A 23,444-nucleotide genomic window follows, 5' to 3' on the forward strand; every position below is an offset into this window, starting at 1 on the left:
GCAAATATTTCATGCGATATATCTAATTCGTATCCTCGGATGGAAACATAGCCATCGTCTAATCCCATCTGACAAAATCCTATTGACAACAGCTTTATCTATTAGCATGTCTGCTAGCAAATGTACTTCTCTTGTTAGATGTTTTGAAGCGCCGTTGAATTCATATCGTGTATGTAACACATAATGAACCATGATTGCGAAGGGTGGGAAAAGGTGGCAGACCCCGAACACAACAGAGGGAGGGAAAAACATGCCATCTGGCTGGAGGTTAATGGTTTCGCGACAGTAATTATACCGTCTGTCTGGCTATTTGTCTTCAGAATCAGTCCATGCTAATTCCAGCCATTTTGGAAAATTGCAGATTACAGCTTTAAATTCCATACAGTTAGAGCAGAAATGGCTGATAAACACAGCCGCCCTCATCCAACAATAAGCACTTGAGTAGTAATAATTAAAAAATGGGTTTAAAGCCTTAAGTTCCTTTCTGCAGGTGTAATTTATACATCAGACAAGCGGATAAGTAGCTAATAGAATGACCGCACTAACGCATTTGATTTGACTCGGAATGACAGTGCTATAGCAAATCAATAATAATCAGGATCACTAATAGATTCTAGAAACTTCAGGAAACATTTTTTTGCAGAACTATGCAACATTTAAACAGCCTGGAATACTGTTTGCTACTACTTCTAGTTATAATAATTATCTGGTAATTTGTAATAATATATATTTGTGTTTGTTCTCTAAAATGTGTTCACTTGATGTATTCGAATAAGCAATATTATATACTTAATATTAATATAATAAAATATATATATATCTTTTACAATGTCTAGTAGTTATACTTTTCTTTTGTGGTGATTATTTCTAGTCACTTGGTCTATGAGTTTCTGCAGAGAGCATAAGGTCAGATTTTTTTGGTTAGACTTTGAATTAAATTTATACAATCTTAATATTTAATATTAACTCAACCTTTGGACTATATACAGTTGAAACCGGAGTCTTACATACACTGTATAAAAAGGCACATAACCATTAAAAAACATCAGATGTTAATGTGACTAAACGTGTTCTCTTTTACTGTAGGTAAGTTAGGATTATCGAATTAGTTTCTGTTCTGCTTGATAGCAGAATAATAAGAGAGATTTCTATTGGAGAAATTGTTATAACGTTTCTTGAAAGTCAAGTTCACATATGATACGATTATGTAACAGCTCAGATGGTGGTGTTGAGGTTTTATACGTTTCTGATTGGCTAATTGAAAACATTTAAGTTAACTGGAGGCACAACTGTAGAATAGTATTTAAGGAAAACCTCAAACCTCAAGCTTCCTTGTGTGACAACATGGCAAAATCAACAAGCCAGAATCAACACAAAAGCCAGATTACAATTTGCTAAAATACACTGGGAAAAGAATAATTATTGGAGACATGTCCTGTGGTCTGATGGAACTAAGATTGAACTTTTTGGCCATAATGACCAGTGTTACATTTGGAGGGCAAAGGGGAAAGCTTACAAGCCTAGGAACACCATCCCAACTGTGGAGTATGGGGGCGGCAGCATCATGTTGTGGGGCTGTTTTGGTTAACTTTACAGCATAGATGGCATCATGAAGAAAGAACATTATGTAGAAATACTGAAGCAACATCTCAAGACATCAGCCAGGAAATAAAAACTTGGCCACAAATGGGTCTTCCAAACAGATCATGACATAAGCACACTGCCAAATGAGTTCAAATGTGCTTTAAGGACAACAGAGTGAATGTTTTGGAATGGCCATCACAAAGCCCTGATGTCAATCCTATAGAAAATTTGTGGGCAGAGTTGAAAAAGCTTGTGCGAGCAAGACAAACCAATAAATCTGACTAATTCTGGCAGGAGGAATGGGCCAAAATTTCTTTACACTATTGTGAGAAGCTTGTGCAAGGATACCCAAAACATTTGACCAAAGTCTATACAGTTTAAAAGCAAAGCTAAAAAAAAAACATCCAGGAAATGTTAACTTTTGACTGTCTAGAAATTAATTAGAAAAATAAATCTCATTATTTTGCCATTTAGCAAATGTAAATGATTTAGGTAATCCTAACAGACCTAAAATAGTAAATGTTTAGTATGATTTACCAACAGACATTTAAAAAAAATGGTTGTTTCTTTTTTTAGAGTGTATGTAAACTTTCTTCTGGTTTCAACTGTAAATAGGTCATTCTACAGAAATAGTTCAAAATAAAAGTTTTTGTATTTATTTTTTCATACATTTTAATTGTGTGTTTAACTCTTATATATATATACACTACCTGACAAAAGTCTTGTCACCTATCCAAGTTTTTGGAACAGCAAATATTAACTTGACTTCTAGTTGATTATTTGGTATCAGAAGTGGCTTATACGAAAGGCAAAGGCCTCTAGATTACGCTTATTTTACCAAATAAAATATGATCATGCTTTGATTTTTAATTATTCAATTAGGACAGTAAGGTCTGACTTTGTTTAGACAAACGTCTTGTCACTTAACAGAAACAATGTGCAGTATAGAATATAAAGTCATGGTGGAGTGGAAAAAGAATAAATATTGTGTCTGACTCCCATGACTCTCCATACATCTCTGCAGTGACTTAAATAAATTATTAATGAAGTCATCTGCAATAACAAAGAAAGTGTTCTTGCAGGACTCCCAGAGTTCATCAACATTCTTTGGATTCATCTTCAATGCCTCCTCCTTCATCTTACCCCAAACATACTCAATAATGTTCATGTCTGGTGACTGGGCTGGCCAAACCTGAAGCACCTTGACCTTCTTCACTTTCAGGAACTTTAATGTGGAGGCTGAAGTATGAGGAGCACTCTCCTGTGGTTTGTAAGGTAATGGCCGGCACAAATGTCTTGATACCTCAGGCTGTTGATGTTGCCATCCACTCTGCAGATCTCCCTCATACTGTATGTAACCCCAAACCATAATGTTTTTCCTTCACCAAACTTGACAGATTTCTGTGAGAATTTTGGGTCAATGCAGGTTCCAGCAGATCTTTTGCAGTATTTGTGATGATCGGGATGCTGTTCAACACATTAGAAAAGTCTACCTTCATTTAAAGAAATTAAAAATCAATGTGTACATGGTACACTCTTAATCAGAGTATTGTTTTAATTAAATTAAATTTGTATTAAAGTACTGTTGCCCATACTCAATGCGTGTGTCCTAAAAGTAAAAAAAAAAACAACAACAACCTGATTTATGGTATGTATTGTAGTTTTAATAAAATATTTATTTGTCAAAAACAAAAAAAAACAAAGTTGATGATGCTGATTTCAGAGTTGAAGTTTCATCAGTTTAAAATTAAATTATCCTAAACGCTGTATTGGTTGATGACAATTATTTCTAAAGCATCTTTGTGTAATTCAGTATAGTATATAATTCAGTTTGTGTAATTCAGCATACTTTAAGCTCTAATTCGGCCAAATTCCTCATGTTTCAACAGTGATGAGAAAGTCTCAGTGGGGAGCACAGTATCCAGTGTACTATGGCTGAATTAGACTGAATCACAATGATTTTGTGCAGGTCCGAGAGTAAATATCTAATATAAACATCTACAGCTGTTCTTTACTGTCTTTAAGTGAGAAAGCGTTTGCACATAGATATTACTATGCAGACTGTTTCAGTCAACATACTCGAAAGGAGTGTCATACTCAAGAATATGAATTAGCATATCATTTAAACATCAGTTGGGATAATATTGCATCCCTAATCGCCCTAAATAAAGGATTAAGTGTACAGTTTTGTAACTACCTAAACATTCATAACTACTTATGACTGTTTTGGTTGTGACAGTTCATATACTTTTGAGCCTAGAGCTCAGGGGTGTCCAAACTCGGTCCTGGAGAGTTTAGTTCCAACCAAGTTAATTGTACTAATAATTGTTGTAATATTTTAATCCTTTAATTGTTTCATTTGTAAAGATATTTGCGTATTGCTCTACATCCTGCGTGTTTTAAACAATGTGTAAGCGAGGCGCACAACTAACGCACTCTGCGCTGGACTTTAGACCTGCTCTCAGCTGGTCTATTGCACAGTCTATTTTAGTTCCTCAAAATAGCAACACGCCAACAATGCACCTTAACACACCTCTTTTCCTGACCGAAACACCCATGGGTCTACAAAGTGGCGCAAATGAATTTGCTATTTAAACAACATGGCGCAAAACAGGAAAATTAGGGTTGCTTTAGTCTAAAACTAGCAACACATCGTGGAAACACATATTGCGCCTTATTGAGCCGGGTGTATAATAGGGCCCAAAGAGTCAACAGTCCGATCTCACAAGGAGCCGAAACAATTTTACATATTTTCATAAAAGTGGCTATTGAGTACAAATTTATAAGATTCAATTAGTATGAAATTGTACAATATTTACTCTCTTATTGGGAGATAAGCAAATCATATTATCGTGTACGAATGAGATTGTAGAAACTAATACAAATGTTACGAATTACTCGGTCCTGGAGAGTTTAGTTCCAACCAAGTTACAATTTTTCTTTCTGTAAATAATGACAAACACTTATTTTATTATACAGTCATGCCTTTTTAATGAGGCAAGTAAATGACGACAATCACCGAGAACTCTTTAGCTTATTTTAAAAAAAGTTGTGAATTTATTAACATCCACAATATTCCACTTTTGTAGCTGAAAACCAGTAAACTGCTTTTTGGCACATAATCACATGACCAGAATGTGTTGGCACCTGCTTTCAATTTGATGCAATATATAACAAAAAAATAGATATAACCAAAGGATAATTATCATAGATAATACCACTAATATTTTTCGACAGAACCCCAGAGAGAGAGAGAGTCAGAGAGAGAGAGAGAGAGAAAGGCAGTGATGTCACAATAAAGTCGTCCGTCTCGATCACTGAATGACTTTGGGACAGATGAGTCTGAATCACAGGCTGTACAAACAGACGAACACTGAAGTGATTCTTTGTCTTCTCAGCAGCTCAGGTAACGCTCCAGGACCACAAAAGATCAGATCACACACACACACTGTCCGTTTGATGTGATCCCTCTTATAGCCCGAACAAACGCTTCAAATAAAAAAGGCCAAGAGCACAACAGTCAGCTTCCGGAAGTAAACCTCCCATCACGTTCTCCATAGAGGAACTAAACTCAAAATCTAAAGCACATACGTCTTTTTAACAGCCGTTTTAAATGTTAAGACATGATATGTGTGCTGTAGAAGGCGTACGTCTGTGGTTTCAATATCTTTAAAGTTTTTTGAATAGCCGAATTCCACTACATCTTTGTGTCGTTGTTACTATGGAAACATAAATCACTGCAAAAGAGCTCAGCAGTGATGAGCCACTGCAATGCAGCAACGTGAATACTCACAATATTCTGTAATAAAATGAAAATGTTTTGTACCGTACAGCTCGGTGTTCGATTGGATCATTCACATTGCTTAAAAGGAAGAAATACTGTAGTATAGGATATTTAATAGCCGATACCGTAGTATTACTAAAAAATTACTGTAATATAGGCTATTTCCCCTGAAAACCTTTCAATATCTAAACACTTTTTATCAATAAATCTAAGGTTGGGATAGTAACTGTTTGGATTTCTTCATAAAATATCTATTTTTGACATCTTTATGGAGAATTGGATGGGGGAAATACTTTGTGCGTTCTATAAACCACATTTCAAGAGTTCACACTTAGCTGATAATCAATAAAGCGTATTTGGCATTGAGAGAGCCCTGAGCTCGTAATATTCTCGAGGCTGGGGCTCCCTCCCATTAGAGGGGCGAGAGGGGAGTTCGAGTTCAGGTAGGTCTCGAGAACTCCCCTGCTTGTCGCCGTGTGAGAAGTGTAAACTGCGGTTTTGATCATTTGGTTTAGTCGATTGGCTATGGTTTGTGTTTTTTGGACGGTGGGAGGAAAACGGGGAACCCGGGGGAAACCCACGCGAACACGGGGAGAATGTGTAAACTCCGCACAGAAACACCGACCAGCCCGACAGGAGGCTCGATTAGCGGTGTTCTTGCTGTGAGGCAACAGTGCTAGCCACTGGGCCACCGTGTCGCCTTATCGGAAAAAGGGGGGGAGGTAGGGGTGGAAGCTTCCAGAAGAAGATAACTGGAGTGAAAAACTCTGGTTATTTATAATGCTTCCGTAATCATCTAATAGGGCAGATTACGGAGCTAATGAGGAGCCAGCCGTGTTGATCATAAGCACGTGATCCTCTCGAAATTAGTTTATGAATAAACCGCACTTAGTGGCCACTGAAAAACCAGGAAAGCTTATTTCTGCCATGGAAAACAATTACAGAAAAAAGCAACTGCAACTTTTTTTATATCCCACAACTCATAACAGTGGCAAGTTTATAGTTGTACGGATTTAAACAATATACTAAACAAAACTTCTATTATATAATCTCATAACTACTAACTCGCAAGTCTGACGTTTTACCTCAGAATTCTAAATTCTTGACATTTATAAATGACACATGCAGAATTCTGTGAAAAGTCATAATTGTGGAGTCAACTTACTTGAGATGTAGCTCAAAGTCACAACTACTAATTTAACGGCTTGCTGATTTGACATTTATCTCTAACTCAGTTGTTTTTTCATATCCAATGAACTCGATGGGCTCTATTTTAACAGTCTAGGTGCAAAAGCGTTAAAGGTGCAGTAGGTGCTTGTCTTCAGGAGCATTTGTTGTTGTGCTGGTCTCTTCACACTCTAATAGTAATGATTACAGTAAATGATCTAAATGTATTTATATGTATTTTTACATTTTGGGTAAGGCATAAAACTAAAAAATGTTCATCCCATTAAATAGAGTCGGGCCGACATCTCTCATAATTCCGATTAGCAGGTCAGACTGTCTGTCAGCAAATGCAGATTTGAACTGCGCAGCCGTTTGTACGCAGCTCCGCCGAGCGCTGTTGGTGCTGCGTGTTCACAAGAGAGGGCGCGCCCGCGAGATCGGTAAAAACCTGCTGAATCAAAACTTTTTAAAAACCTGAATCAATATTGGAGTTACCTTTGCACGCTGGGGAAAGGATGAAACAATGGCTGAAGGATTACTATTTTAGCTTCATGCAACTGATGTAATGTTGTTACAAACGGGTTATATCTTAACAGAAGTGTTGTTCAGCCACTAAAATCTTCCGATAAAAGATTGATAAGACTGTTTTCAGTTTCATAGGGACCTTTTACAGCATCTATAGTGTAGATTTTAATTAGTTTAACAACAAAACACAAGTAATTCGCCTAATCTGCCTAGTCTTTCCCAATATTGTTTACCATGCCACTCTAAATATTCACTCTGAAATAGCATGTCAGTTTGGCTTGCACCCCCGCGGACAAGCACTAATCGCTTTTACCACATGAGAGAGGGTTATTTTGCTGTTCTAGGAGGCGTGGCTTTAGGCGGCAGGGGAGGGACTGTGATTCAGGGATGTATGCTAAGCTGTTAGCATTGTGAAAGATCACCTACTGCACCTTTAAGGGCATGTCCGAATCCACTTTTGCTATTTTAAGGACGGGAAAATACGCTCTGTGCCGTGGTGCATGCTCTAACAGGGTTTAGCTTATTTTCTTAATGAATTATAGGTGTGTTTTGAGAATAAACCAATCAGAGTCTCATCTCCCATTCGCTTTAAGAGTCAGTTGTGTCGCACCATGGTGCATTTGCTAATTACATGACGAACTTTGTAAAAGGAAAATTGAGCGTTTCAAAACAGTTAAGAAAACAGTTCAACAGCATCTGCAGTGTAAGGATAAAGAATGAGCCTCCTCCATTCGGCCTTTCACTTTTTCGTCGATAAAGAAACAATGTTGTGTGCTCTCCACTGAAGACATGCATTAGCCTACATAATTGATTTTGTTTGTTGAGCGCAAAGATTTGTTTCAAAACTATTTCTGAATTCAGTTCTAATTTCCAGCAAACAAATAAATGAGCGATAATAAGGAAGTGTGGTCGAAAAAGTTATATCCAAAGACACGTCCTATGACCCATATGGTCCAAATCCTCAAAGGTGGCCAAATCTAAGCTTGTTTTTTATAAAACAAATATAAATATGGATATAATAAATAATACTAATGATAATAATAACATTATACAAAAGCAAATTGTCGTGAATAAACTGAAAAAGCCTCCCGAGATGAAGAAGGCATGGAGGAACTGGTTTTTATATTTATGTAGAAAATAATAATTGTTGTAATATTTTAATCCTTTAATTGTTTCATTTGTAAAGATATTTGCGTATTGCTCTACATCCTGCGTGTTTTAAACAATGTGTAAGCGAGGCGCACAACTAACGCACTCTGCGCTGGACTTTAGACCTGCTCTCAGCTGGTCTATTGCACAGTCTATTTTAGTTCCTCAAAATAGCAACACGCCAACAACGCACCTTAACACACCTCTTTTCCTGACTGAAACACCCATGGGTCTACAAAGTGGCGCAAATGAATTTGCTATTTAAACAACATGGCGCAAAACAGGAAAACTAGGGTTGCTTTAGTCTAAAACTAGCAACACATCGTGGAAACACATCCTTAATGCGCTGGGTGTATAATAGGGCCCAAAGAGTCAACAGTCCGATCTCACAAGGAGCCGTAACAATTTTACATATTTTCATAAAAGTGGCTATTGAGTACAAATTTATAAGATTCAATTAGTATGAAATTGTACAATATTTACTCTCTTATTGGGAGATAATCAAATCATATTATCGTGTACGAATGAGATTGTAGAAACTAATACAAATGTTACGAATTGCCCACTCAAAATCGCAGTGAGATTGTGTTAACTAATTTGACACTTTAGGTACACATTAGTACTTTTAAAGTAACACTAATATCTAGTAATGTACTGCTAAATACCTTAGGGCAGTGTTTCTCAACCATGTTCCTGGAGGACCACCAGCTTTGCATTTCCTTGTCTCCTTACCCCTTGTGCGCTGTTCAAATGTACTAGCCCTTTTGATATGTTCGGAATGAAAACATCCACAGAATTAAACTGCTGTAAAAATGCATCAGATTAATATTGGTTTAAATTTTTTGGGATAAATATTTTAATCAATTTCAGTCCTGATCAAAACTACTAAATTGTTTAGGAAATTACAGGATTTTAACTCTTTAACTGCCAAACTCATAAATGATGTCACTGACACACAAAATGACGTATTTTCGATATAAAAAGTGATTGTGGACTGTATTTATTTACCTTTTATCACAGTGTTGGACATGTCACTGATTAGTAACAGAATTGGCTTTGATGCATTGTTAGGTTTTCATTTTTCCTCCCTGATTTACTGTTGGTGGCTGTTTTTGCCCCATTGACTTCCATTATAAGCACATTTGATGATGCATAAACGCAGTCTTTGTTTTTATTTACTGTTAGTTCTGAGAGCTGAGATGCATGTTTTGATTTTCTCGGACTCATCAAGGTAAGCGCGCAAAGGTCACTCTCTCACATTCACTCACAGACATTCTCATCCACACACTTTAAAGGGCACCTAGGTTACCCCTTTTTCAGATTTAATACAAGTCTTTTGCGTCTCTAGAATGTGTCTGTAAAGTTTCAGCTCAAAACACCCATCAGATTTTTCATTATACCTTTTACAAGATGCTGTTTTATACATATTTCCACCAGGGGGTGGTTTTGTCGTACTGCGCCTTTAAGGCGAGTCCTCTCCGCCTACTGTTTCTACGTGCCTTCCTGCGTGCTTTAATCTCCTCCCTCATCTGCTCAGACAACAGACAGACTTAAAGGAAGAAGGTCTCACGTAGCGTTTGTGAGAAATACTACAGTAAGAAATTTACCAATCAGTATTTGTTGTGCAGTTGCATTGATAAGTCACATGCGCGCGCACACACACACAGATACACACGCACGCCGCAGCTGACACACACACACACGGACAGGCAGACAGACAGACACTCAAATTTCTCAAACTCAAAGTTTTTGCACTCAAATGTGACAGGATACAGGCTAATCTCCACTGCTGTGTGGATATCTGTTATGTTATTGTACAAAATAAACCTGATTTAACGTCTACAAACCAGGATTGACGCATCTTCATTTATAATTGTTCTGACACGCGGCTGTGCTGATGAAGTAAAGCTGAAGTAAATTGCTGATCCTAGCGAATTGAAGACCTTTTATTCCCGGTTGCTTTGCGCACATCTAGTCTTGTTGACATCATATACACGAGACTAACGGGACATGTAAATGAGCGCAGCTGTCAATCAATTCCGTGGGCGGGGGGACCGCACCCCTACGTAAAGTTGCGGTCGGTCTGAAAACAGCTCCAATTGGTCCACCGTTTTTATGTTGTTAAATTGAAAAAAAGGACTGGGTGTGTTTATATCAGCCCAATATGATGGTCTATACACTATATATACACATATGTCTGTCCAAATAGCTTGACAAGTAGATTTTTCACCATAGGTGCCCTTTAAATTGCTGTTATACTCCATATAAAATCCAGAACTTGAGCTTTTTCTTTTTTTGCACAGGCCTGAAGGGTTAATGGTGCCAACTGATGATCAACAGTAAAAATGACTAATTAGACCTCTTCCTAACAGGAAAATCCACCAACAATCAAAAATGCAGGATTGTATGGTGTCATGATTTTGTAAAAAAAAAAAAAAAAGTGGTCATAATGGAAGTCAATGGGGCAAAAACAGCCACCAACAGAAAATTATGGAGAAAAAAAAATTGAAAATGAATTAAAAACAATGCATTAAAGCGCACTTAGTTTACCCCTTTTTTAAGATTTAATATTAATGGTGCGTAATTAATGGGATGGTGCGTCTTGTTGGGAGATCACAACTGTGTTAAGCGTTTGTATGTGGGGAACGGGGGCTATGGCACCTCTTTGGGGGATCATAACAGGTTTATAAGTAAAGACCGGGGCTGGTAGGCATGCTGCTACAAAACCGCCTAATATTACACTACCGGCCTATGTTTTTTGTGCAGCTGTTTATTTGTAAACAGGGAGAGAAACCCCTGCGTTTGAATTATATTTTGCTCAAAAAATGTTTAACAATGTTTTAATAAAGGCTTTAACTCTCAAGTAACCATTTATGGGAAAATACCGGACATATATCGTATACCGTCATTCCTCCTGAAAATATCAGGATATGAGAATTTGCCTATATCGCTCAGCCCTACCTCAAAGTGGATGAAAACATCCCCAACGGTACATACGAGGTAACCAAACACACCTGATTCAGATCATCAGCTCATTAGCAGAGACTGAAAGACCTGTAATGGATCTGACAGACAAAGGAGACACCCAAACATGCAGTGTTGGTTGTCCTGCAGGAACATGGTTGAGAAACACTGCTTTAGGGTACTGCCTCAGTGACAAGCCTAAAAAACAAGCATGAATTGTGAGATATAAAGTCGCAGTTACCTTTTATTCTTGTTCCTCGAAAAAAAAAAGCCCATAGAAAAAGCTTGATTGAGTAATAACAGAGCTGGAAGACTAGCTTTGGTCCTCAGGAACTGCCTCCATTACAGCATCAGAAACGTCCTGCAGAGGCTGTGTGTAAAGTACCGTATGGCTTGTGGTCCAGTTCAGCAGGACGGCATTAAAAAAGGGCTCAGACTGAGCTCAGCTTTACCAGACCCCGCACTGAGTCTTCATGAAGCGAGTCCTGGCTGACGGGGTCAAAGAGCTGCGTCGGGTGCACGTGGTGGCCCAGGTGGGTGGCGCAGGGCAGAGGTGCGGGCGGAGAGGGCGTCTCTTCTGGACTGATGAAGTGTTGGTGGTGTAGGTGATGATGACAGTGGATCTCAGAGTCCCGCAGGGCCATCAGCTCTCCTCCGCAGCTAAGGCCAGGGATGGAGGAGGGCAGCGAGGGCTGAGGGGGGCCCATGGTGGAGCACGGCCCGCCCAGAGAGGTTTTGGCCTGGAGCGGTGGGCCTCCGCCCAGAATGACGGGCTGACTGTGGAGCAGCGGGTTGGTGGCGGCCTGCAAAACGAATTTGGTGCTCTGAATGCACTGGTCTTGAGCACACTGGGAGGAGGCATGAAGGACAGAGAGAGAAAAGGGGAAGCCAGGAGGAAGTCAGACCAGTCAGAGTTGAAGTAAATGTTACAGAAAAACACATTCCAGGGCTCCAAACTGTAAGTAGCAGTGCTTCCTTCCAAAGATGCGAAGTAAACTTTTGTGCAACACTGGAATACGGCATAAAACAACTGAAAATAAAGCACTGTTTACATCCAATGAGAACAAAGTTTACATTACCTGATAAACTGGTGCCAAACATTAAAAAGTAAAATGGAATTTACAGTGGGTCTTTTTTTCCTTATATAAACCATTTTGAGGGATGTAAACAAAAACTATGGTTGCAACGTATTTCCTGTATAACATTTTTAATTTTCCAACAAATTTACAGTTTTACATTTTTATTTTCCAACGAATTTCCTGTTTTAAATGTAGCATTTTTCCAAGTATTTCCTGTTTTACATTTTTTATTTTCCAACGAATTTCCGGTTATAAATTTAAAAATTTTCAACGAATTTCCTGTTTTACATTTTTAATTTTCCATTATATTTATAGTTTGACATTTTTAATTTTCCAACGAATTTCTGGTTTTAAATTAAAAAATTTCCAACGAATTTCCTGTTTTACATTTTTAATTTTCCAACAAATTTCCAGTTTTAAATTAAAAAATTTTCAATGAATTACCTGTTTTAAATTTTTTACTTTCCAACGAATTTCCGGTTTTAAATAAAAAAAATTTTCAGCGAATTTCCTGTTTTACATTTTTAATTTTCCAACGAATTCCCGGTTTTACATTTTAAAATTTCCAACGAATTCCCGGTTTTACATTTTTAATTTTCCATTATATTTATAGTTTAACATTTTTAATTTTTCAACGAATTTCCGGTTTTACATTTTTATTTTCCAACGAATTTCCTGTTTTAAATTGTTAATTTTCCAACGAATTTCCTGTTTTACATTTTTAATTTTCCAATGTATTTCCTGTTTTACGTTTTTAATTTTCCAACGTATTTCCTGTTTTAGATTTTTAATTTTCCAACAAATTTCCGGTTTTAAATTAAAAAATTTCCAACGAATTTCCTGTTTTAAATTTTTAGCTAGTCCTGCAAAGTGTAGTTCCAACCCCAATCAGACACACCTGTGACCGACCAATGAACCAATCTCATCTCACACCCTCTCAAATGTTCTTTTAATAATTCTAGAAACTACTGAGCAAAAGTCTATTTTCAAAATGATTTTGTAATTCTGTTACTGTCTTTCCCACAATTGTTTTCACAAACCTCAGGCACAAGTGATGTTAAGCAAGTTATGTTACCCAGGTCTGTTACTGTGTTCAACTTATTTACTTATTTATCAAATTTAGAGCGAAAAAAAAGTGGTTAATTAGTCATACTGTATATAACACTAGTTTCCCAGGGAATTTTTTCCAAAACATTGCAAATTTGGATGGAAAGAGCAATAGAGACGATTTCCTGTTAGCATATGTTGCGTTTTAGAATCTGGCACAGTTTGTTCATGGCTGTGTCAAGCAACCTGGTCATGTTGGCATCTGTGTAAATTGGATACTGTGCACTAAGTGATGAGGGAATTTGAAAATGAAGTGATGAAAAAAATACACCGTTATAATAATGGCGACTACCTTTTTTAAATACTTGTAGAGTTTTTTTTTGGAGCCCTGGGTCAGAAAAGGCTTGACAAAGAAGAATAGCAAAATAATTATTCGAAGGGTAAAATCAAAAAGCTTACATGCTGAAGAGTATTTAAAGGCATTGAAAAAGAGGTTAGAAATGCAGATGAATTTATCAAAGCTTTAAAGAACATTTCGTTATTCCTGAGCATCTTTTACATCCTATTTAAAATGAATTATGTCCTCTTAAAAAAACACCATACAGTATATACAGACAGACACATACTCACCCACACTTTCTTAAAAAATCAAGGTCATTTGTAAGCCCTGTAAAAAGTTTACAGGAGTAAATAAGCAGTTTTATTTTTAGTTTTATATCTTTTTTAACTTTACAAAATTAGAAAATGGTGGTGACAAATGGTGGAGAGCCCTTTTGGTCCCCCAAGACCAGTTTAGGGTTTTTAAATCTGTGATTTCTAACATAGTGCAGCTTTACAATGAGCTCATTGAAGTCGCCCAAAAAGGCTGGTCGTCCCCTAAAGGCAAAAGCATAAGACGACTTAGGAGAATGTGGACAACTTCAATAGAGTGTTTTCATGACGCATCAAAAGTTGGCCATATTGGTGACACAGAATGTAAACAATGTTACTGAACCAACTGACACTCGCATGTTTTGCTGATTATAGCTGCTGAAAAAGATCAGTTGTTGTCATGTTTGAGGTTTGTTAACCAGTCGGCTGGAAAAAAAGCTTAGACTTTTCAGTTTATATGTGATTCAGCAGTTTACCATGGGTTTTTAGGGGCTTGTTTTTCTATGTAAACATGCTTGATGGAGCTACATAACCATTACATTTGTGTCTCCCATCTTTTGCAGCACCTCGCAAACGAGCGCCGTGTTTTTAAAACATTCAGACTGCATGATTTTCAAAGTAGTCGTGTCACAGATGTTTTCACACTGCATGACTATCTGGGCTAGCATTTCGTCGCTGCTTTGTTTGCACTGCAAGATGGATAGGCGACAGGGGCTTTTACATTGCATGACTTTACAATAGAAAGAATTGCCCACAAACTTCGTCCAAACTACGTCTCACAACCAAAAACACGTAGTATATCTTTTGTTATTAACTACATAACGAGAAAGAAGCCTTAATTGGAGTAGAATATTTACATGTTTGCTCACCTGGGTTTGAAGGGAATTCGCAATTTCTCCTCAACTTTCTTATTTAACTTTCTGTATGAAACGTCAAACAGACACGGGTGCTCCTGTCAAACCTCCACTAGTTTTTCCTCCATTTCTTGGGTCCAAATAAACTGAAAATGAGCGATTTTAACTTCTACCTCAACATCCCGCTGGCCTGCAGGTACACACACGCAAGGGAATGCTGCTCTCTCATTGGCTGTAGGTGATTGCCTAATTTCACTAGGCATGATTTGAATCACCAACAGCTACATGCTAAATATCTCACAGGCATCGGCGATTCATCTGCGATTCTCTCAGATCGCGTCTTTGATAGTTCATACTGAGTGATTGTCACTTTCATAAACGAGCGGCGATTTGCCAGTGATTTCAGGCATTTGTCGGCGTTTTCTCAAAACTTGTCGGCGAGTCAAAATCGGGGCTAAAATCATGCAGTCTGAAATCGAAATTAGTCTTTAAAATAATTATGGAATTATTGAAAAATTTATATAAAAATATCGTAATTTTTATATATAAATTATAATATATCAATTTTATAATATATCAATTTCCTCTCGGCTCGACTTCCCACCGTATGCATTTATATATCAGCACTAGGTTCATCAAGACGTTAGGCCAGAGGAGTGCTCAACTGAGCCTGGTTTCTCTCAAGGTTTTTTCCTTCACTTTGTGTGGTTTATTCATAAACTAATTTCGAGAGGATCACGTGCTTATAATCAACACGGCTGGCTCCTTGTTAGCTCCGTAATCAGCCCTATTAGATGATTACGGAAGCATTATAAATAACCTGAGTTTTCCACTCCAGTTATCTTTGACTTGAAGCTCCCCCCCTTCCACCCCTACATCCTCCCACTTTTTCTGATCGGGCGACACGGTGGCCCAGTGGCTAGCACTGTTGCCTCACAGCAAGAACACCGCTAGTCCAACCCATCGGGTTGGTTGGTGTTTCTGTGTGGAGTTTGCATGTTCTCCCCGTGTTCGCGTGGGTTTTCCCCGGGTTCCCCGGTTTCCTCCCACCGTCCAAAAACATAAACCATAGCCAATCGACTAAAACAAATTATCACCCAATACAACCTGAGTTTACACGTCTCACGGTGACAAGCAGGGGAGTTCTCGAGACCTACCTGACCTCGAATTCCCCTCTCGCCCTTCTAATGGGAGGGAGCCCCGGGCTCGAGGATATTACGAGCTCAGGGCTCTCTCCCGGGACAGCATGCCAAATACGCTTTATTGATTATCAGCTAAGTGTGAACTCTTGAACGTCAGTTGGTGAAGTTTGTTCCTTGGCACTGTCGCCACTGGCTTGCTTGGTTTGGGTCTTATGGAGCTGCGCAAGTGTTTGAACTTTTAAGAAGTGAAAATTAAACCACACTGAACTGAAATTCAACTCTGAAAACTGGACCAACAGTTACTAGAACTAGTGATGTGCGATACCACTGATTTCCTATTCGATCCGATACCAAGTAAAATGAAGGCGAGTGTCGGCGATACCGATCCGATACTGCCCAAAAATGACTGTTTGGGAAATTAAAGTAACAAGTAGTGTAATTAAAAGTGTCACTTTATACTGAATACGAGACATATTACAGCTTATTCTTATTTATTGTTAATTGATGAAGAATTATCTTTTAACTTACATATTTATTGACAGCATCTGAGCATCTTAAAACGGCTGCCTTAACATCTTAAAAAAAACATTCACACCTCTACATTTAGTGACATGTTAATCCGGTTCCCCTGAAAGTGTTTTGAACCTTTTTTCGTTGTTTTATCATAGGCACAAAAAACCCAAGACCCCTAATACAGCCACATCGCCGCAATTTCTCCCTCTGTACCTGGATAGCGCCTCCCTGCTGCACCTAAGGACTCTGAAAGCGATGTCTGTTTTGCCCTAGCAGCACTTGTGCCTCTTCTTTCCTCCTCTTTATGCTGTGTTCACACCAGACGTGGAACGCGCGGATAAATCGCGCTACTCGCGTGTAAATAGCCGCGTGAACATTTGAGTTTACTCGCTTCATTCGCGCGTCAAACCCCGCTTCATTCGCGTGTCAAATTCACTTCAGAACAGACGCGGATTCGCGTGATGGGCGGGGCTTCTGTCTGCCCGGTGACTCTAGCTTCATAGCTAAATGGCTAACATGGATTTTATGAAGAAAATAACAGTGTTTATGTGCTTTATGAAGACTGAAAAACAGCGTTGATACGTTTAGGGTCGTGTCTGAGTCCACTACATTTTTTCAGAGGTGCATCCTGCTCTGTGAGCTCATAAACTCCTCCAGAAACTGAACCTGGATGACGGAGGCTTTCAGCGGTGCTTCTGACTGAGCCAAGCCGAGTTTGATGAACTGTTTGTCAGTAAAGGCTGGAGCACCGACAACAGGTTCTACGTCACAATCACACCCCCACAAGAGCAAGCTTCTGATTGGTTAACATGGCGCGAATGTACGCTGAAGTTCAGATTTTTGAAATCGAGAGATTTCGCGTCAAACGCGCAAAACGCTCAATTCGCCCCGCGCCATTCACGCAATTTGCGTCTTTCGCGCCGCGCCATTCGCGCGTATCGCTCCGCACGATGTCTATTCACGCATTTGCATTGACTTAACATGTAAATCACTCGCGATTGATGCGCGTGCCGCGTCTGGTGTGAACGCAGCATTAGACCGTCTAGTCATGATGTTGTCATATTCTGTTTTGTGATTTCTATGTAGAAGTTTGATTAGTTTTGTAGTATTACCACAGTACCTCACTGTTTTAAAAACATGTGCCAGGCCAGCGGACTGACAGAGTGGCTAGCTAGCTTGATCTGCAGTGGTATAGTGCCATATTACGCACATGACTTTGCAGGCGGAAGAAAAAGTAGTCCGACTAAGTTGGCATTATTCAGAGAAACTAGGGTAGTTGTGGTTACTTTCCGCAGTATTTTTACTTCCATTAAAATAGATATTTGCTTCAAATTATTGAAATATCTATATTTTAATAAGAAAAGCAATTCTAGAACATACAAAGCTGGTATCGGAGATATCCATATTTTAGTATCGCACATCACTATCTAGAACTTCTACGTTAAGCTGCTTTGAAACAATCTACATTGTAAAAGTGCTATACAAATAAACACAAATTGAATCTTTAAGCTCAACCAATAGCAGAACAGAAACTTCTGAGGAGGTGGGGATAAAAATAACCTCGTCTGATTGGTCAAATGTAGACACACAACCTAAGCAGAAAATAAATGCAGGTTATCACACGCCTGTGATATGTATATATTGCACATACTATCATCGCGATAATGATAATCTTTGAGAAATATCGTGCAGCCCCAACAAAAACACGCACAGATATGGTATGGTCGACTTACCATGTGACTCTGGACTTGATTGGGGGGGCAGGCGCTGGTGCCATTGGTCTGGGTTGCAGGCTGCGGCGTGTCTGGCTGAATAAAACCTCTTCTGTCAATCAAACTGCAGAGAGAGAGAAAGGAAATGCATGAAACATTCCCGTTATGAGTCAGGTACGTGGGTGAGGGAGGCGGAGGGAGGTGGATGCATGAGTATGTATGTGTGTTTAGTCCACCTCCAGCTCGACATGCCCACACACAGAGCAGATGGCAGCCAGTGATGCTGTGCCCACTTCTGCTCCATCAGAAAGTCATTAATGGTGCGCGGAGCTCTCGTGTGGGTGTGCGAGCAGATTCGTGACGTCGGCAAACCACCATCTGAACACATTCCAGGCTTATCCGAGACGTTCGCTCATCCCGCTGATTAGTTTTTTCGCCTCTTATATTTAAAGGAAGGAGCGAGAAATCTGCTGAGGTCAAGAAATCTTTTCACAAGATCAGCGCGAATCCCTTGGCTGATATCGTGCCTGGCTAATGACTTTCTGAGGACGTTGATGGATATCTTTATGTGAAATTGACTTTTTTTCTTCCTGCGGAGCGGTAATTACGTTTTTGATGCGGAGATATGAATGTTGTCAAGCAAAAAAAAAGATTTGCAAGAATGTAGAAAGGACAAGAGAGAATGCCCTTTTCCTAAATAGCTTACCCAGGTGAAAAATAATATATAATTAAATGCAATTAAAATACACTTAAATACCTGCAAATACATTTTTAGTACATTGTTATTTTTTGTGTTAAATAAAAGTTTGATGGTTTTACACTATAAATATACTAATTAAAAGTATGTTTATACTTCAGTAGGACTTTAGTACACTTGACAAAAGTATACTAAATACCAGTAATACTTAAATACATTTTTAGTGTACTACAATAAAGTACACTACAGAAAAAACATCCAAAAGAGATTTATTAGTGTGTTTTTCAAAAGTGTGCTTTAAATGCTTTAAACATTAGTGGATTTTTAGTACACTGTTTACATCCTAATCCAAAGTTTAAAATAAGTTAATATATAAAAAATCTATTAGTAATTTATTGTAGTAGAAGTACATTTTCCCAAAAGTTGTACTTAAGTACACATAATGTAAATGCAATTTTATCACTAACACTTAAATTGATTTTGTGTGCGGTAATTTAAGTTTACATTAAATTGACTTTATTAAAAATCTATTAGTAATGTACTGTAGTAGAAGCACATTTTCCCAAAATACTTTTCAAAAGTTCACACTTGGATACTGTTTGACAACTTGTTAGCAAGTTAGCAGTTTTGGCATGCTGTCCCGGGAGAGAACCCTGAGCTCGGAGATAGTTGAGCCCAGGGCTCCCGCCAGGTCCATAAAGCATGTGAGGGGAGTACGAGGTCAGGTGTTCTCGAGAGCTCCCCTCGGCAAAAGAGGATAGGAGGAGAAGGGGTGGATGGGGGGTTTCTTCGGAAATCGAAGATAAGGGAGTAGACCTTAGCTAGGTTATTTATAGTGAGTTTGGATCGATCCGATTGGCTAACTAATGAGTGTAGATGAGTGGCCAGTTTGTGAAACTTCATTTAATACAGTATTTAGCACACTTTTTTTACAATTTGTATATGCTTTTAATATATTACTATTATACTTTAAATTAGTCATAAATATATTTAAATGTTTAAAATTAGGGTTCAAGCATATTTCTAGTTGTAACTAAATATATATATTTTTAAAATACAGATATAGTATGTTAAAAGCACATTTTAGTTCAATTTCAGGGTGTCTCAAAATAGCAAAGTTGAGTGCACTTAGATGGTATTAAGTTTATCTTAACATATACTTAATACTATCTTTTAGTACATTAAGTACAAAATTAGAGTGTGAAAATAGAGCACTTTTAGTACATTACTGAAAGGTGTACTAAGTATACTTAAAGTGCATTTTAGTGCACTTTTTTTTAACCTGGGTAAACCAGGAGTGTCCAAACTCCGTCCTGGAGGGCTGCTTAGTTTAGCTCCAACTTGCTTCAACACACCTGCTAGGAAGTTTTAAATAAATGTAGTAAAGCTGCGGTCACACTGGGCTTTTCCTCACATAGACTTCCATTCATACGTACGCGAATGCGTCAGACCGGAAACACAGGGTCATGCGTCAAGTTTTGCAGGTTTCTGCGGTGCAAAGGTCAAGCTTGGTGAACTCTGACCAGCGAAATCGTATCACTTGACTATGCGAGACCAATCGAGGATCTAAACATGACCTCTCTGGACAGAAATTTAAAACATGGAGCAATCGCTCGCTTTTTTAATGTCTAATATTCTTGTTTAATCCCGCCCCCTTTTCGCATCGCCGTACTACTTTCGCACACACATACTAGTGTGACCGCAGCTTTAGAGCTTGATTAGTTGGTTCAGGTGTGTTTGATTAGGGTTGGAGCTAAACTCTCCAGGGGTCCGTTCTTCGTACCTCGCTTAAATGATCTAAGAATATTTGGCAGATCCTGGATCTTTTAATCTTGATAACTGATCTCTCACTAATTTGGTTCTTCAAACAAGTTCACGAATCAGATTAAAATGTCTGGATGAACTGATCTGAGATCGCTGCGTGTGTTATGAAGGACAGATCTATCGATCCTCGAAATCATGATCAGCAATGCAACGATTGGCTGACAGCACAGCAGCGTAATGACATCATCTGATTAATATTCAATTATCCATGTCAGCAAAATTACATCAAATTAGCAGTAAACGGTTTGTTAAATGACACGCAATAACCTTCCACATTTGTTGTGAGCTGCAGGCTTTACACTTTCATGTGTCAAGACAAGAGTATTCATCATGTATTTCAATGCAAATCAATGTATTTAGTTCTACATTTAGAAAAGATTTTCTTTATAATAGTAGCCGTTTTTTAATCGGTGTAAAGAATAACTGGATGTTTTCAAAAGCATTTTCATATTGGTAAACTTTTGTGAAGCATCAAATCATTGGCATATTAACTATGAAAACATGTTTATGACTGCATAAATGTATTATTGCTTTAAAAAACGTCACATATTGTGCATTCCTATTATACACAATTTGTACTAAAGCGATCTAAAAAGTTCATATCAATAAGTTATCTCTGTGCACCACCAGGTGGCAGTCTTTGTACTTTCATTTCGAGGGTGCAGATTGCATACGTTTTATTAATATGTATAACTTTATTTATGTTATTAATGACTATAACATTATATATATAGTTAAAAAAAGTACAATTTTCCCAAGTGTATATAACCACTACTGTAAGAAAATATCAGAATTCGGAACACTTTCTGTATTATCTTTGCTTGAACTGAGCCGATCTAATCCTGTTTATATGAATTGAACCTGCTCCCGATAAGGATTGACCTAGCAGAACTGTTCCTATGACAACAACTCTCGGATCAGCTTTGAAGAACGAAACGATCCTGGATCGTGTCAAATCGTCAATATCCAAATCCAGCTAACTGAGTAATCCACGTACGAAGAACGGACCCCAGGACACCGGCCCTCCAGGACCGAGTTTGGACACCCCTGGCTTAAACTATTACATTGAGTTGATATTAATTTTCATTTCTCTTAAAATATTGCATATGGTGCTTCAGACAGGTATGGTTTACCTAAAAATGACACTTCTGTAATACAGGCTCATTGGAAATATGTGCTTCAAAGAACAGCCGATCCAAATATACAGTTGAAGTCAGAATTATTCGCCCCCCTTTGACTTTTGTTTTTCTTTTTTAAAATTTTTTCCCAGATTATGCAGAGCAAGGACATTTTCACAGTATGTCTGATAATATTTTTTTCTTCTGGAGAAAGTCTTATTTGTTTTATTTTGGCTAGAATAAAAGCAGCTTTAAATTTTTAAACACCATTTTATGGTCAAAATTATTAGCCCCTTTAAGCTATATTTTCAATCGATAGTTTACAGAACAACCTGACAAGCAAATACATCACAACCAGTCTTTGTCATGACAACTTGACCAGGACAATATAGCTCGTCATAAATCTGTCATAAACATGATTGTCATGATGCCATTATAATTGTGTCATGAATTTTATGACAGCATCATTAATAGTTTTATTGACCTCAACTAGTGGTACAAATAGAATTTGTAATCAAAATGTCATTAAATATCAATGACGCTATAATAATATTGCCAATTTTAATGACTAATTAAATTCCATCTACTGGAAAAGTGATCATAAAACAATTACACAATTATATGTAGAGGTGTGAACCTAAACTGATCTCATGGTTGGGTTGCGATTGTCATGCCATCAATTTGGTTTAATTCTTTATCACGGTGCGTTGACGATGCTTTCCATACATTTTTTTATTTTCGTCACGGCAGCAATTCTTGTATTAAAATGTATAAATATACATACTGTTTCTAATACAATTTTGTTCTTTAATACAAACAGTCAGATATATAAACTGTACCTTTAAACAACACGAGCATTTATAGCAAAAAAACAAATATAAATATCCCACTCGCTTTCTGAGCCTTGTCTAGCGAGTTCTTTCTTACAGCCCTTTGATTGGTCAAGTGCTCAACTGAAATTGGCTCTATGCGCTGGCGCTCTTCACAGATGAGTAAAGCCTAGTTTAAACACTGATAAACAGCAGTGGCGATTACGGCTGACCCATTATAGACGCAGTGAAGAAAACTCTGCAGACACACGCTCATGTCTGTATCCAGAAATATCGCTGTAACAGCGGAGAGGAAAAGTCACACCAACAGGTCAAATGGGCCACAGTGAGAGAAATGGAGTTTACTTTCATTCTCTCAATCACAGTGAAATAGGAGCTTCTGCTGTAAGTGTCAGTGAGAGACTGTCCAGCAAACACACACACAGTAACATTGTGCACTGTTTCTGTGTTTTTAAGTAGTTGGAGTGTTGTAAATAGTCGCGCTCACCTCCCTCGCCATAGTAAGCAACGGCGACATAGCGCATATGAGATAAATGACGTCAGTACATAATAACCGGTTATAATTATTACTGAACTGATACCGAATTGTGCACCGAAGAAACATTTAATTTTGACACCCCTACTTATATGGCCTCATGACAATCATGTTTATGACAGATTTATGACAAGTTATGTCATATTTCATGATGTTAAATGAGTCTTTAAGTTAACTTACCTTATGTTTACCCATGCAAGGTAGCACTTTTTATTTTAATGACTAAAATAATCCACATCTGTCCATCCCTAATATTTATATATTTGATA

At 38.0% G+C, this 23,444-nt stretch overlaps 1 protein-coding gene across 11 annotated transcripts in view; it reads right to left on the reverse strand.

The window, feature by feature from the left end:
- zdhhc14 (zDHHC palmitoyltransferase 14) overlaps positions 1-23,444 on the reverse strand; it is a 71,326-nt gene that overhangs the window by 2,828 nt on the left and 45,054 nt on the right. Inside the window, exons 8-10 of one of the 11 annotated variants that reach the window (XR_015517955.1) lie at positions 18,193-18,295; positions 11,415-11,976; positions 2,221-3,051 (exon numbers count right to left, since the gene is read on the reverse strand). Coding sequence is in view for 3 of the 11 variants with exons in the window: in NM_001045187.3 (NP_001038652.3) it covers positions 11,605-12,021; positions 18,193-18,295 (520 nt within the window). In the remaining 8 variants the exon portion in view is untranslated. Of the gene's footprint in view, positions 1-2,220; positions 3,052-4,547; positions 12,022-18,192; positions 18,296-23,444 lie in introns of those variants that run through there. The other 10 variants (XR_015517950.1, XR_015517954.1, XR_015517948.1 and 7 more) reach the window with 10 other exon arrangements.

The sequence above is a fragment of the Danio rerio genome, chromosome 20, assembly GCF_052040795.2.
Source record: "Danio rerio strain M-AB ecotype USA chromosome 20, GRCz13ab, whole genome shotgun sequence".
Classification (NCBI taxonomy): Eukaryota; Metazoa; Chordata; class Actinopteri; order Cypriniformes; family Danionidae; genus Danio; species Danio rerio.